Genomic DNA, 14416 nt, shown 5'->3' with positions numbered 1-14416 from the left:
CTTTGTAGAAGTCTTTCATTTGTTCCATCTATTTCAACATAGATGTTTTTCATTTATTAATAGCCCATTCACCAAATTGCTATCTCTGGTCCTGAGGTCGAGGACATTTTGCTTGCTACTATCTATCTGTTTTTTAACCTCCATTGTTTGGCTTTGTTTATACTTCATAACTTTATAACTTGTTGAATTAATCATCAGCAAATTTATAGAATAAGGGTAGTGTTTTCTAAGTTGTATGCATCTTACCAAAATAGCTAGTTTTTTTTTAAGAGTGTTACAAACTATTTAGATTAAAGTAGTAGGAAAACAGGTAGACAAAAACTTATTCTAACAGTTCCCTTGGTAATCTTTTATACTTAAACGGACAATTATATTATTGTTGTTTATCTTGAATATATTCATATTACTGTCAATTGCAAACAAAACAACTTTCATTAGGTAGCCATACCTTTGTCTTTAATTAATAAACATACTGATAGTCCCTTTCAGTGTGGTATGTGAACTTTCTGTATATTATTTTTACTTATTTTAAAAATAGATCTGGGGGCCGGAGAGATAGCATGGAGGTAAGGCGTTTGCCTTTCATGCAGGAGGTCATCGGTTCGAATCCTGGCGCCCCATATGGTCCCCCGTGCCTGCCAGGAGCAATTTCTGAACCTGGAGCCAGTAATAACCCCTGAGCACTGCCGGGTGTGACCCAAAAACCACAAAAAAAAAAAAAAAATAGATCTGGTGCCAAAGAAACAGTACAGGCCTTAAGGTTCTTGCCTTGCATATGGTCAACATTGTTTTCATGTCTGTCCTATGCTGCATATGATTTCCCCAAGCCCCACCAGGAATGATTCCTGCACACAGAGCCAGAAATGAGCCCTAAGAACAGCTTGATGTGGTCCAAAAATAATAAGAAGAAAGGAAATACAGTTATATACATTAAAAAATTGTTGGGGCTTGAGCGACAGTGCAGCCAGTAAGGCATTTGCCTTGCAAGTAGCTGACCCAAGTTCAACCCCTGGCATCCCATATGGTCCCCTGAGCCTACAGGAGTGATTACTGAGCACAGAGCTAGGAGTAACTCCTGAGTACTGCAGGGCATGGTCTCAAAACCAAAAAGTTTTGGGGTTTTGTCACACCTGTTGGTCACTCCTGGTTCTGCATTTGGGAAGGGCTCATGGTAGGCTTACATGGTCATATGCAAAGCCAGGATCAAATCCAGGTTGACCTCATGCAAGGCAAGTATCTTACTAGCTGTACTGTTGCTCTAATCCCTTTTTATGTATATTTTAGAATGATTTTTTTCAGGAAGAAGGAAGAGATGGAGAGAAGGAAAGAAAGAAATTGATATGTATACTTAATGATATTTCAGACTACTTCTTTGCAAAGTGTTTGTCCATTCAAATATATCATTATGAGGGGAAAATTACTTATAGTTTCCTTCATGCCCTATGATAAAGTAGGACTTGTATTTTTGTTTTCCTTCTTGTGATGGTGCCACATAGAAGTTTGTATTTCATTCCTAACTATTGGTCCACCACAAAAACAAAATCTGATGGGTTTCAGTAGACTCTAGTAGACTTACAGACTAGTTTAACAGATTACCTCTTGATTGATGAGTAGCATTTGTAGATGCCATCCTCCAGAGCAATACAGATCATTAATGTCAGATCATTGTAGTATTGGCTATTTGGGGGCTTAAAGTTCTTGCTAAGTGATTGTGGTATTTTTGAAGTACTTTCATTAGTGCTTTTTTCATGTTGCCTTCAAGGGCTCTTATTCATATTTGTGTAATATATGTCATAATGTATTAAAGTGTACATGATACTGGTTTTATTTCTTTAAAGTAAGATATGTTTATTTTTTTTAAAAAAGCCTTTCATAGTAGCATGTAATATGTTTTTCTTGTTTATTTACTTTTTTCTTGGTTACTTAGAACCTAGGAATTTGTTTTTTATTTTGATGATTATTTTGATTATCCTGTGCCATTGTTTAGGGGATTAGGCCCACTCCTGGTGGTACTCAGGTCTTCCTTTTGGTTGGGCTCAGCAGTGAACCCAGGTCAGCCATATACAAGGCATTGACTTACTTACTCACTGTACTATCTCTGGCACCTTGTCATACGTTACAGTATATATATGTATATGTGGTAAAATTGTGTTTGTGATATGTGGTTTTAAATAAATGTAGTAGAGATGTGCGCCTTTTAAAATATGCTTAGAAAGTATTCTCTAAATATGTGATTTCTATCTTCCCAGCATCCTAAATACTCAATTTTGGCATAGTGACTTAAATTACATTGCTTGAAATCAGAAAATTTAAACATAATTTAGATTTTTGCTGGAGAATCACCTTTGCCAGCAAAGGGTCGGAGATTTTGACCTGTACATAGAAGGGAATATGAGAGTATAAATTTAATAGCGTTGCTTGGAGAGAGATTGTCCCATGGAGAGAGGTTGAACCTGACTGTCCTGAGAGTAGTTCTTAAAGAAAGATTTGCTGTGATTTGTTTCTTATTTTTAATCTTCATAGCTTTCTTTTCCTCCTCTTCCATCAAACTGTTTCTTCAAGGTCATTAATGATCTGGTCTCAAATCTGTGCCTCCTCTGTGTAGCATCAAAGAGATTTGATACCTTTCTTCCTCCTTGTGTGTTGGATCTGTCCCTCCACATATACATTTGTATACATATATTTGTATACATTTACTATTTTTTTAAAGCTTTATTTGTTGATTGATTTATTGATTGGTTGTTGGGCTACACTCAGCGACACTCTGGGGTTACCCCTGGCTCTGCACTTAGAAATCTCCCCTGACAGGCTAGAGGACCATATAGGATGCCGGGAATCAAACCAGGTCTATCCCAGGTCAGAGCATGCAAGCCAAACACTCTACCGCTGTGCTATCTCTCCAGCCCCAATGTATACATTCACTATTACCTAGAAAATGATCTTGAAAATAAAAGCTTGTTATTTTATATCGTACATTTTGGAGAGGAAGCTCAATGTTCAGAATATCCAAGGGTCCCAACCATTCTTAGTCAAATGGCCAGTAGATCAGGCAAGGACTTAATGATGTGTTGCTGCTGGAGTTGTATGGTGTTAGGCACTTGGCCACTCATTGGGTGCTAGGGACTCAGGACTTCTAGTGGTGATCACCTGAATACTATGTGGTGCTGAGAAAGTCAAGTCTAATAATCTCTCCTGACCTTCAGTCCCTTCATTTTGTTTATTACATTTCATTTTCACCAGAAATGTAATGGTTATTGTCAAAAATTGGTGGTGGGGGGGTTGTTTTAGAAAGTTCTTGTTTAGGGGCTTCACCTAGTGGTGCTCAGGGGTCACTGCAGTCAGAAATTACTCTTAGCAGTACTGGGGGGTGTCCATATGCGATACCTGCTGTTGAACCTGGATTAGTCAATAGGCACTGTACCCACTGAACTATCATTCTGGCCTTTTTTAGAAACTTAAAAAGTTTTAGGAAGTCCTTATATCCTTGAACTCGTATGTAAGACAGTGCTGTTGAAGACAAAGAAATATAAATGTTCATTGGACTTGCTTTGTCACTTGTGAAATAGTAGAGTTGTGTATTTCTCTGAAGTCTGTATTGAGAAATAGTCTTTGACTTGTGAATTCAGATGTCCTGGGAACTCTACATCAACCATTCCATGACCCACTAGTTTGTTTTCTGATAGCTATGATTATTATGATAGATTATGGTACATATACATATTAAATTTGATTTGAAAAATGCCCTATTCACTGCTTTGTTAAATTGTTTGACATGTGTGGCATTGCTTTTCTTCTAGTGGATCTAAATGCCTATGATAAGAATTTATCTGGTTTCTGTATTTACTCATATAGACTAAAGAGCCTATAATAGCTGTAGTAAATGATTTTTATTTGCGTTTGAGAGCATTTTATCCACAGTAGTTAATGAGTATGAAGGCATAACTTTAAAAGAATGTAAATACAAAAGAATACAAACTTGCAAAAAAATATGATTTTTTTATAATGTAAGTAGCAATATATTTAACTTAAAATAGTGGCCTAATGTCAAATGGATATTTTCCATCTTATTTTTTCCCCCTGTTGAATGCAGCAGCTTGTGATATTTGGTTATATCTTATCTGATTCTGAGCCATTTATTTTAATAAAAATTGTGTCATTAAGGAAATTGAAAAGTTGTTGTGTTATGCATCCACTTACTTAATAATCAAGTCACACATTTTATTTACTTAAATCCATCTGTACTTATTTTACCAGTAACATATTTGGTCTGCGGCCTGTGGATTATGCAGACAGTGAAAATATGAAATCACTATTGCAGCTCCGAGAGAAGAGTGAATCATCATTAACTAGCCATAGCACAGTGGTAAGTATGAATTTAGCTTTGGAGAATTTATATCTTTTATTGAAATTGGTTATGAAAAGGACATAGTGTGACACAGTTAACAAATTGCTTTCATTGGCCAAACATTTATTGATGATCTCTTGTGTACTAGTCACCAGGAATTCAATGTCATAATAGTAACAAATTTATCAACATACTCATTAATAACTCTCTTCAGCCTTGTATTTTAGGCTGCATTCACATTCTCTAGTAATAAATAGGGTGGTAGGACAGTTTATATTCATGGAACTTACATCTAATAAGAGATAGGAAAGAGATGATTAAATATGAAATTTAATATAAATAAAAATAATTTTAGGAAATTAAAGTGAATGCTTTGAAGAAGACTTTGAAGAGAGCAATTGAGTGTTTATGGTGTGGACTCTAGAATAAACAATGCTTCAGGTTGGGTTATTAAGGAGAGCCTTTACCAAATTTATATTTGACATGAAATCCGAAGGATAATGACACAGCAAGGTCACTATTTGGAGGCTAAGGGTTTCAAGTAAAAGGAACAGCAAATATAGGCTTGGATAAGCCTGTATCCTTAGTGCAAAGGCTTGATGTGTTTGAAAGTTAGAGAGAAGGTTATTATTATTAGAGACTAGTCGGTATCCACGAGTAATGGGAAACCACTGAAAGGATTTAAAGCAGGGGAATGACATGATTTGATTTATGCCTTGCAAAGCTGATTTGATTTATGCTTTAGAAAGTTCACTTTGACTGCTTGTAATAAAGATGCTGAATGGTGGGGGCAAGAATAGAAGCAGGGGAATTATAACTGACATCTGAAAATATACTAGAATTATTTAGATGAACGTAATAACAGTAGAGTTTATAAGAAGTCATGGTATATGTGTGTTCAAACCAAAAGAACTTTGGTGTAATATATGTAGATGAAGTAGGAGGAAAGAAAATACTTAATATAAGTATAGCAGTAGAATTATCATTACTAATTATTATTACTAATAATAGAGTTGCCATGGAAAAGTTACTCAGTAGTTATCTTTAACAACTGTTTGTTGACTAATGGAGTTGTCAAATAGAATAAATATTTGTATATGCAAGTCTAAAGTTTAGGAATAAGATACAGGCTAGAGTTAAAGTTGAAAGGATATGTATGCTTTAGGAGCTTGTAGCTTAGTGAGGAATTTAGATTTAAGATACTTCAGTGTGTACTGTAACATATAACACAAATCATAGATATATAGATTCAGAGAAAAGGAAGGAGATAACTTCAGAGGGTATCAGGGATTGTATCACAGGGAAGATGACAGAGATTAATTGAGCCCTTAAAGGTAAGTAGTCTATCAAGGAGTTCTGATAGAGTTTCGTTGACTACAAAAAACAAGGAACCTTCCTCAAGTGCTTAAAAGACAAATGTATCTCGTATATAAAGGTAATCCCAATATAAGGCAGTTCTCCTTTGCTTAACTCAGGAGTTAGGTGACTACTTGCAACACCCAGATTCATACTGACTTGAATTTTGCCAGCATCAGCTTGGTGGCTTAGTTCTCACTAAACTGGGTTTAGTCTAGGGTTAACTGGCCTTAAAATAAAAACTTTTTCTTTTGTTGAATGGATGGATAAAGTAAAATTGAAATGCCCTGAGTCAGAAAGTTAGTACCGATATTAAGGTGCTTGTCTTGCACACGTTGAGCCTATTTGGGTCCTAAGTGTGGCAAGGTGGGAGAAAACAGGAAACATTAGTGACCTTTTGCAGGAAAGGTGTATTGGTACAGGAGGGATCACTGCATGCAGAGCCAAATGTAATCTTGAGCACCATTTGCTACAACCCCCACATGCCTCCCCCATACTCCCCCCAAAATAAAGAACCTAAAACAAAAAATACGCAAATGTCTTAAATTTTGGGTCAGTGCTCATCATTTAGTTCCATGCTAAAAATATCTGTAAATTGACATTTATTTGAACATAAACTCAGCTGGCAGAATATAGCATAAGTGATCATTTGCCAATGTTCCTTTTACGTAAAAGCTGGAGAAAGATTATTTTAAATGTGCTATAAAGATATCTTTATGGTATTCTTGGAGTCTTAGAATAGCTGCACCCTCCAGGAAAGAGGAAAATGAGTATCCTCTCATTTTAAGTATCCACTGCTTTTGTGATTGATTAAAGGTATGAAATATACTTTCTTCAAGTCACATGGACATAGCTTGTATGTATCATTATATTGTCTTTCATCATTTGCTATCTTGATGGTAGATACTTTGGCAAAGAAGAGGTAGTGAATCATTAAAAAGGAGTATAAAGAACTTGGGCTGAAAGTGAAGAAGAGGTAGGGGGAAAAGAGGGAGGGAAGGAGGGAGGAAATGGGAGGGAAAGGAAATTTGCTTGCCCAAGCAAAGCAGGGGTGGAGGAGGTGAGAGAAAACAGGAAACATTAGTGAACCTTTGCAGGAAAGGTGTATTGGTACATTGTATGACTTAAACCCTACAATGAACAATTTTGTAACCATGGTGTTGAAATAAAGCAATTAAAATGAAAAAATGGGGGGGGGGGGCGGCTGGCTCACAGCAGTAGGACATTTGCCTTGCATGGAGCCTATCTAGGACAGGCAGTGGTTTAAATCCTGGCATCCCATAAATTACCCCATGCCTGTCAACTGACTTCTGAGCAGTTAGGAGTAACCCCTGAGTGCTGCCAGATATGACCCCAAAACCAAAACAAACAAACTGATAAATACAATGAAAAAATTTAGTTTAAATGGAAATTTTCCTTCTTAAATTTTGGGGCCATACTTGCTGTGCTCAAGATTTACTCTTGACTCAGGGATCACTCATGGTGGGGTCTGGAGTTGGAGCTCTGCTCAGCCACTTGCAAGGCAATTGCAAGGCAAAAAGCCTTATTCCCATACTATGGATCCACTCCACAAGAATCGTTTAATGCTTAAAATCTGAGTTGGGCCGCATGCCAGGATTTCTGGGTGTCTTTGACTGGTATGTTGGGGGCTCTGGGCAGGACAGCTAGCCACAGGCCCCCGGGGCTGACCACTTAATCCAGGGGACCAAGATCCTCCCACACCAGGTGGGTCTTCAGGGCCACGCCTGGTTAATCGGGCCTTGGGGGGAGGGGGGTGAGAAATTCCTCCCTATGCACCCAAAAACTACAGAATCGTGTGGGGGCTCACGCCCCCGCGCGCGCACTTTAAGCATTAAGAGTATTCCTTATCTTTATGTTATGTTTTGCATATCCAGAATGTTCATTTTGTATTCTGCCCTATCCCACAACCCTACAAAGCTCTTTTTTACTCCTTAACTCTCTAACCCCCCCAAACATCACTGACCTACATTACTCTTTTTAACTTCAGTACTGTACAATCCTAATCACAGACCAAAGCCGTGCATTGTGTGCAACAACCCCAAACTGTTTCAAGATACATAAAATGGACACGTATTTCTTTAGAATATTTTGTGTTTTTTCTCTGACAGCTATAATTCTTACTAAATGTTGTCTTATACAGTGACGATTCTAACCACTTTTTATCTTCTCTATATGAGCTGTTTAACAAGGAATTTTGGTGAAAGAGCCCCCCAGTTTAATGCTTATGATTGAACCATATCATGGGAATCAGTTGGACTTGTTCTTATGTGCCAATAACACCACGTGGCATTGCTCCTTTTTTGCATAGGCACATTAAAATGGGAAAATACTATACATACAAATAAGATCCTATCTAATAGAGATTGGAAAACACAAATCTTGTAGTGCAAAGGGACCTTACACCCTGAACATTGACATAACGACCTGGCACAGACCTCAGAAGAAAGGGCATTTTCCATTCACCCCTGAACCAGGGAAACCACGAAACATCCAGGCTTGTCTATAACATCATCTGGAAGTAATCCTCTACCACGGAAGGCCCTACACTGCTCAGACATCGACCTGCTCAAAAGAGACTTCCCTTAACACTGAGAAGACTTAACAACAACAACGACCTGCTTACAGGACAGGGCTCTCTGCACTGCCCTTTGATTGTGAGGTGAAAGGAGAGGACGCTCCACATCCTGACTTCAATGTAGGATATGCAGATTCCAGGATCTTTAATACAGAAACATGATACCAACAACAGAGACTGTGTGAAAAATAAAAGTGTGTTGGCACTACAGACAATGTCTTGGATTGGACGATCTAGCTTGCCTGGAGCCTAGAGTTGGTCTTGTGCCAGGAAACTTCAGGGGTCAGGTCTCTTTGTATTTAGGCCAAGGTTATTCCTTTCCATGTCCCTCATATTTTGGTGGGCCTATGCAAACAACAATTGCCACTCTAACACCATTTTTACTGTGCTCCTTTGACTCTTATCCTTAAAAAGAACCCACTTAAAATTTGAGGTTAACTTAAGCTAATATGCATGTACATGGAAATGTAGAAAAATACTATGCCTGTAATGTTTAAGGAGTTACGTAAGTTTTATGGCTTTAGATTGCCTTGTGTGCTGTTAAGAAATATTATAATGTGTTACAATCTGGGGACTAGAGGGACAAAGTAATTGTACATGGATTCTGTCTTATTTATCTTAATGTTCTTTGGCTGAAATTTCACAGTTAAGATATCAGCAAGGGGACTTCTGAGAATTAGGTTATGGGTGATTGTCCTTCCACTGTAATTTTACCTTGTCCTCTTTCTTTGCATCTTTGTTCTCATAATTAAAAATAAAAAATTAAAAAAAAATCCGAGTTGGGGATTCCTGATCCCCTGCTGAGTAAGACCCCAGCAAACTTAATCCACTTAATCCCATCGAGGTTCACTGACCAGGTAGACGGACCCAGCCCACAAGGCAGTACCATCTCCTGCCTAGTGCCTTCATAAAGCCTCCATATCACTCCATGTTTGGATTCCTGATCCCTGCAGGAGACTGCTGAGAAAGACCCTAGGGAGCTTAATCAACTTAATCCCATCAAGGTTCACCAACCAGTAGGGAGGAGCTTGGCCACTCTGCTTTGCTACGTGACTGCACACATATCCCAGTCCATGAACCCTACCACAATGCACAGTAAAAGTCAAGTTACAAGCGTGTCAATAGGGAAACAAGGCCAGACAGCAGCATGCATAGAAAATGAAGATAGCAGCTCTGATGTCCCCAAGAGTACCAATCACATAGTTAAACTCTCAGACAAGTAGTTTAGAATACCAATATGGAGGATGCTCATGGAACTCAAAGAAAGAATAGATCAGGGGTCTCAAACTCAGCTTACCTGGGGGCCTTAGGAGGCAAAGTTGGGGTGATCCTTGATTGAAAGTCAGTAGTAAGCCTTGAACATTGGGGGGTGTGACCCAAACAACTAAAACAAAACAAAACAAAAAAAGATTCCTCTAGGGCAGGGCCACAAAATGTTGTACGGAGGGCCATTTGCGGCGTCCAAGCCGCGAGTTTGAGACCCCTGAAATAGATTAAGCTGAAGAGAACATTAAGATAGAAATCAGAACACTGCAAACTGAAATGACAGGACTGAAAAACTCAGTAGATGAAATTAAAAATTCAGTGAAAAATCTCTCCAACAGAGTAACAGCAGTGGAGGACAGAATCAGCGAGCTCGAAGATGAGATGCAGAACAACATACAGCAGAAGAGGCTGGAAAAGAACCTTAACACAAACAATCAGACAATGGAAAAAATACTCAAAGAATGTGAACAGATGAAAATAAAAGTCCTTGACAAATTCAACAGAAACAACATAGAATCATTGGAGTTACAGAGACCCAGGAAGAATCAATAGTCATGTACATCTTTACAGAGAAACTCCCAGAGATGAAGATGGCATGCAAGCAAATCCTGTATGCCCAAAGAGTACCAAGTAAAAGACACCGAAAGGAAAGTACCACAAGACACATCCTAGTCACAATTAGAAATCGCACATGTAGGGAGAGAATAATGAAAGCAGCAAGTTCAAAAAGGGAGATTGCATTTAAAGGAGCATCCTTAAGATTTACAACAGACCTGTCGCAAGAAACCCTCAAGGCCAGTAGGCAGTGATGGGATATACTGTCAAAACTCAACAAAATGAATGTTTCACTTACAATACTGCACCCAGCCAGACTCACTTTTAGGTTTTAAGGAATTATATATAGCGTCACAGATAAACAGCAGCTCAGAAACTTTAAAGACTCAAAACAAACCTTAAAAGAAATCCTGAAATGTCTACTGTAAGACAAGACAGATCAACAGACACATAAAACTTCTGCATAAAGATTATATTAAGTCCATGACAATTCTCTCTCTTAATGTCAATGGGCTAAAAGCACCAGTTAAGAGAAACAGAGTGGCAAAATCGGTCAAAAAGCTGACATCTACATAGTCAGAACAAACAGACTCAAAATAAAAGGCTGGAGGAAAATCTTCCAAGCAGACAACTCCCTTAACAAAGTTAGAGTGGGGCCCGAGAGATAGCAAGGAGGTAAGCCATTTGCCTTACATGCAGAAGGACGGTGGTTCAAATCCCACCATCCCATATGGTCTCCTTAGCCTGGTAGGAGCGGTTTTTGAGCATAGAGCCAGAAGTAACCCCTGAACGCTGCTGGGAGTGATCCAAAAACAAAAAGTTGGAGTGGCCACATTAATATCAGATGACACAAACTTTAGACTCAGAAAAATTTTAAAGGACAAATATGGTGGTTTCTTACTTATCAAAGGATATGTATGGCAGGAAAAAATCACTCCCCTAAACATATACGCACCTTATGGGTACCAGCAAAATATTTAATACAATTGTTGACAAACCTGAAAGGAGACATCAATAGCAGCACAATAATAGTGGGAGTTCTCAACGCTGCCCTGTCTCCCCTTGATAGGTCAACCAGGCTGAAACCCAACAAGAATATACACTAGCTCTGAAAAGAGAAATGTAAGTAAGTGGACTATATATATGAGGATATATATATATCCTCAGAAAACTGGATACACATTTTTCTCCAATGCACATGGGTTGTTTTCCAGGATAGACCACATGCTAGCCCATAAAACATATCTCCATATAACCAAGAGATAGAAATTGTACAGACTACCTTCTCAGATCATAAGACACTAAAATTAGAAGTGAACTACAAAGGGTCACAGAAGAAAAACTTTAATAGCCGGAAATTAAACAGCACACTGCTGAACAACCAGTGGGTCAGAGAAGAAATCAAAGAGGAAATCAAAACATTTTAGGAAACAAGTGACAATGAAGACACAAACTATCAGAATTTATGGGACACAGCAAAAGCAGTACTAAAAGGAAAATGTATACCTTTGAAAGGAAGAGGAGCCTACATAAAAAGTTTAATAACACAGCTTTTAAAATTAGAAAATGATCAACAAAAGGAGCCAAAAACTATGTGGGCAGAAGGAAATAATAAAACTTAGAGCAGAAATCAATTAAATGGAAATCCAAAAATAAATAAATAAATAAATAAACAAGATTGATAAACTATTAGCAAAACTCACAAACACAGAGAGAGAAACTTAATAAACTGGATTAGAAATGAAAAGGGTGAGATCACTACAGATACTGCAGAGATACAAAAGGTAATCAGAGACTACTTTGAGAAACTCTAAGCCACAAAACATGAGAATCTGGAAGAAATGGATAAATCCTTGGACTCGTACAATCTTCCAAGGTTAAAGCAGGATGATAGCATATCTAAATAGACCCACCACTTGAGGAAATTAAAAGAGTAATCAAAGTCTTCCCCCAAACAAAAGCCCAGGCCAGATGAATTCACTAACGAATTCTTTCAAACCTTCCTCGAGGAACTACTCCCAATCCTTTTCAAGCTCTTTAATGAAATTGGAAAATCAGGAACACTCCCAAATAATTTTTATGAAGCTAATATCACCCTGATATGATACCAAAACAAGACAGATGTTACAGGAAAAGAAAACTACAGACCAATATCCCTGATGAACACAGATGCAAAGATCCTCAACAAAAGTCTGACAAATAGGATTCAATGCCTCATCAAGAAGGTCCTACACCACGACCAAGTAGGATTCATTCCAGGAATGCAAGGTTGGTTTAACATATGTAAATCAATCAGCATAATACACCATATCAACAAAAAGAAAAAAAGCATATGGTTGTATTAATAGATGCAGAGAAAGCATTTGATAAGGTCCAACACCCACTCGATAAAAAAAAAAAAACTCATCACAATGGAAATGGAAGGAACTTTTCTTTTTTTTTTTTGGTTTTTGGGCCACACCCAGTGACGCTCAGGGGTTACTCCTGGCTATGCGCTCAGAAGTTGCTCCTGGCTTGGGGGACCATATGGGACGCCGGGGGATCGAACTGGGTCCGTCCAAGGCTAGCGCAGGCAAGGCAGGCACCTTACCTCTAGCGCCACAGCCCGGCCCCCAGGAACTTTTCTTAGTATAGTCAAGGTCATCTACCACAAGCCAATGGAAAATATTCTTTTTTTTTTTTTTTTTGGTTTTTGGGCCACACCCTGTGACGCTCAGGGGTTACTCCTGGCTATGCGCTCAGAAGTTGCTCCTGGCTTCTTGGGGGGACCATATGGGATGCCGGGGGATCGAACCGAGGTCCGTCCTAGGCTAGCACAGGCAAGGCAGGCACCTTACCTCCAGCACCACCGCCCGGCCCCGGAAAATATTCTTGGTGGAGATAAACTAAAAGCATTTCCTCTAAAATATGACACAAGTCAAGGCTGCCCTCTCTTCCCACTCCTATTCAACATAGACGTTGGAATTTCTTGCCATAGTGATTAGGCAAGACAAAGATATCAAGGACATCCAGATAGGAAAGGAAGTCAAGTATCACTGTTTGCAGGTGACATGATGCTATATTTAGAAAACCCTAAAGACTATCAAAAAAAGCTTCTAGAAATAATAGATTCATATAGCAAAATGTCAGGCTACAAAATTAGCCCGCGAAAATCAATGGCCTTTTTATACACCAATAATGATAGAGAAGAAAAGGACATTAAAAAAACAACCTCATTCACATTAGTGTCACACAAACTCAAATATCTTGGGAGTCAGCTTAACTAAAGGAAGAACCTATACAAAGAAAACTACAAAACCCTGCTTTAAGAAATAAGATGACACAAGGAAATGGAGACACATATCCTGCTGATGGATTGGCAGGATTAACATTACTAAAATGGCAATATTCCTCAAAGCATTGTACAGATTTAATGCAATCCCTCTAAGGATATCCATGACATTCTTCAAAGAAGTGGATAAAACACTCCTGAAATTCATTTGGAACAATAGACACCAACAAATAGCTAGAGCAACCCTTAGGAAAAGGAGTATGGGAGGCTCCACTTTCCCAAACTTTAAATTGTATTACAAAGCTATAGTCATTAAAACAGCTTGGTACTGGAATAAAGACAGACCCTCAGATCAGAAAAATAATAGACATGGTTGAATAATGCCCAGAGATGAGGGCCAGAGGGACTGGTTCACAATATGAAGCTCACCTCAAGGAGAGGTGAGTGCAGTTAGAATACTAATGAAGTACCAGGGCAGTGTTAATGAGTGAGAGAAGTATAATGCCTGTCTCGAATACAGGCAGAAGCTGTGCGTGGAGGTATATGGGGTGCATTGGTGGTGGGAATGTTGCACTGGTGAAGGGGGTGTTCTTTTTTGTAACTAAAACCCAACTGCAGTAATGTTTGTAATCACAGTGTTTAAATACAGATAAAAAAAAAAAGAAATAAAAATCTGAGTTCTGGGATATTTTTCCATCAACTGTCAGGCTTCCGTCACTCATCTTTCTGAGCCACATGGGATACCTCATTGCCCTGAAAGTTCGACGTATGACCTTTTTCAACTCCTTTGTACTATACACTTTGCCTGGAAAGCATTTAGAGATCTGAATGTCTGCATGTCCATATGGCAGCTTTTCTAGCCCTTTAAGTCCAACCCTAGTGTCTCTTAGCAGATTGGCCTTTCTGTTGTTCTGTCGTTTCCTAGTGCATATTTCCCACAACCAATGTCACCAGTTTCCCAGTTTCCTTCTTCTCCCTTATGCCCTCTCCCTTTCCTCTCTGGGGTATGCATATCCCCTCCCCCCTC

At 38.6% G+C, this 14416-nt stretch overlaps 1 protein-coding gene across 1 annotated transcript in view; it reads left to right on the top strand.

The window, feature by feature from the left end:
• BARD1 (BRCA1 associated RING domain 1) overlaps positions 1-14416 on the top strand; it is a 103878-nt gene that overhangs the window by 64415 nt on the left and 25047 nt on the right. The window contains exon 9 of the mRNA XM_049768328.1: positions 4255-4363. Coding sequence (XP_049624285.1) covers positions 4255-4363 — 109 coding nt within the window. The remainder of the gene's footprint in view (positions 1-4254; positions 4364-14416) is intronic.

Source organism: Suncus etruscus, chromosome 1 (assembly GCF_024139225.1).
Source record: "Suncus etruscus isolate mSunEtr1 chromosome 1, mSunEtr1.pri.cur, whole genome shotgun sequence".
In the NCBI taxonomy this organism is placed as follows: Eukaryota; Metazoa; Chordata; class Mammalia; order Eulipotyphla; family Soricidae; genus Suncus; species Suncus etruscus.
The sequence above is the reverse complement of the archived record's forward strand: the minus strand, read 5'-3'. Positions and strand labels throughout refer to the sequence as shown.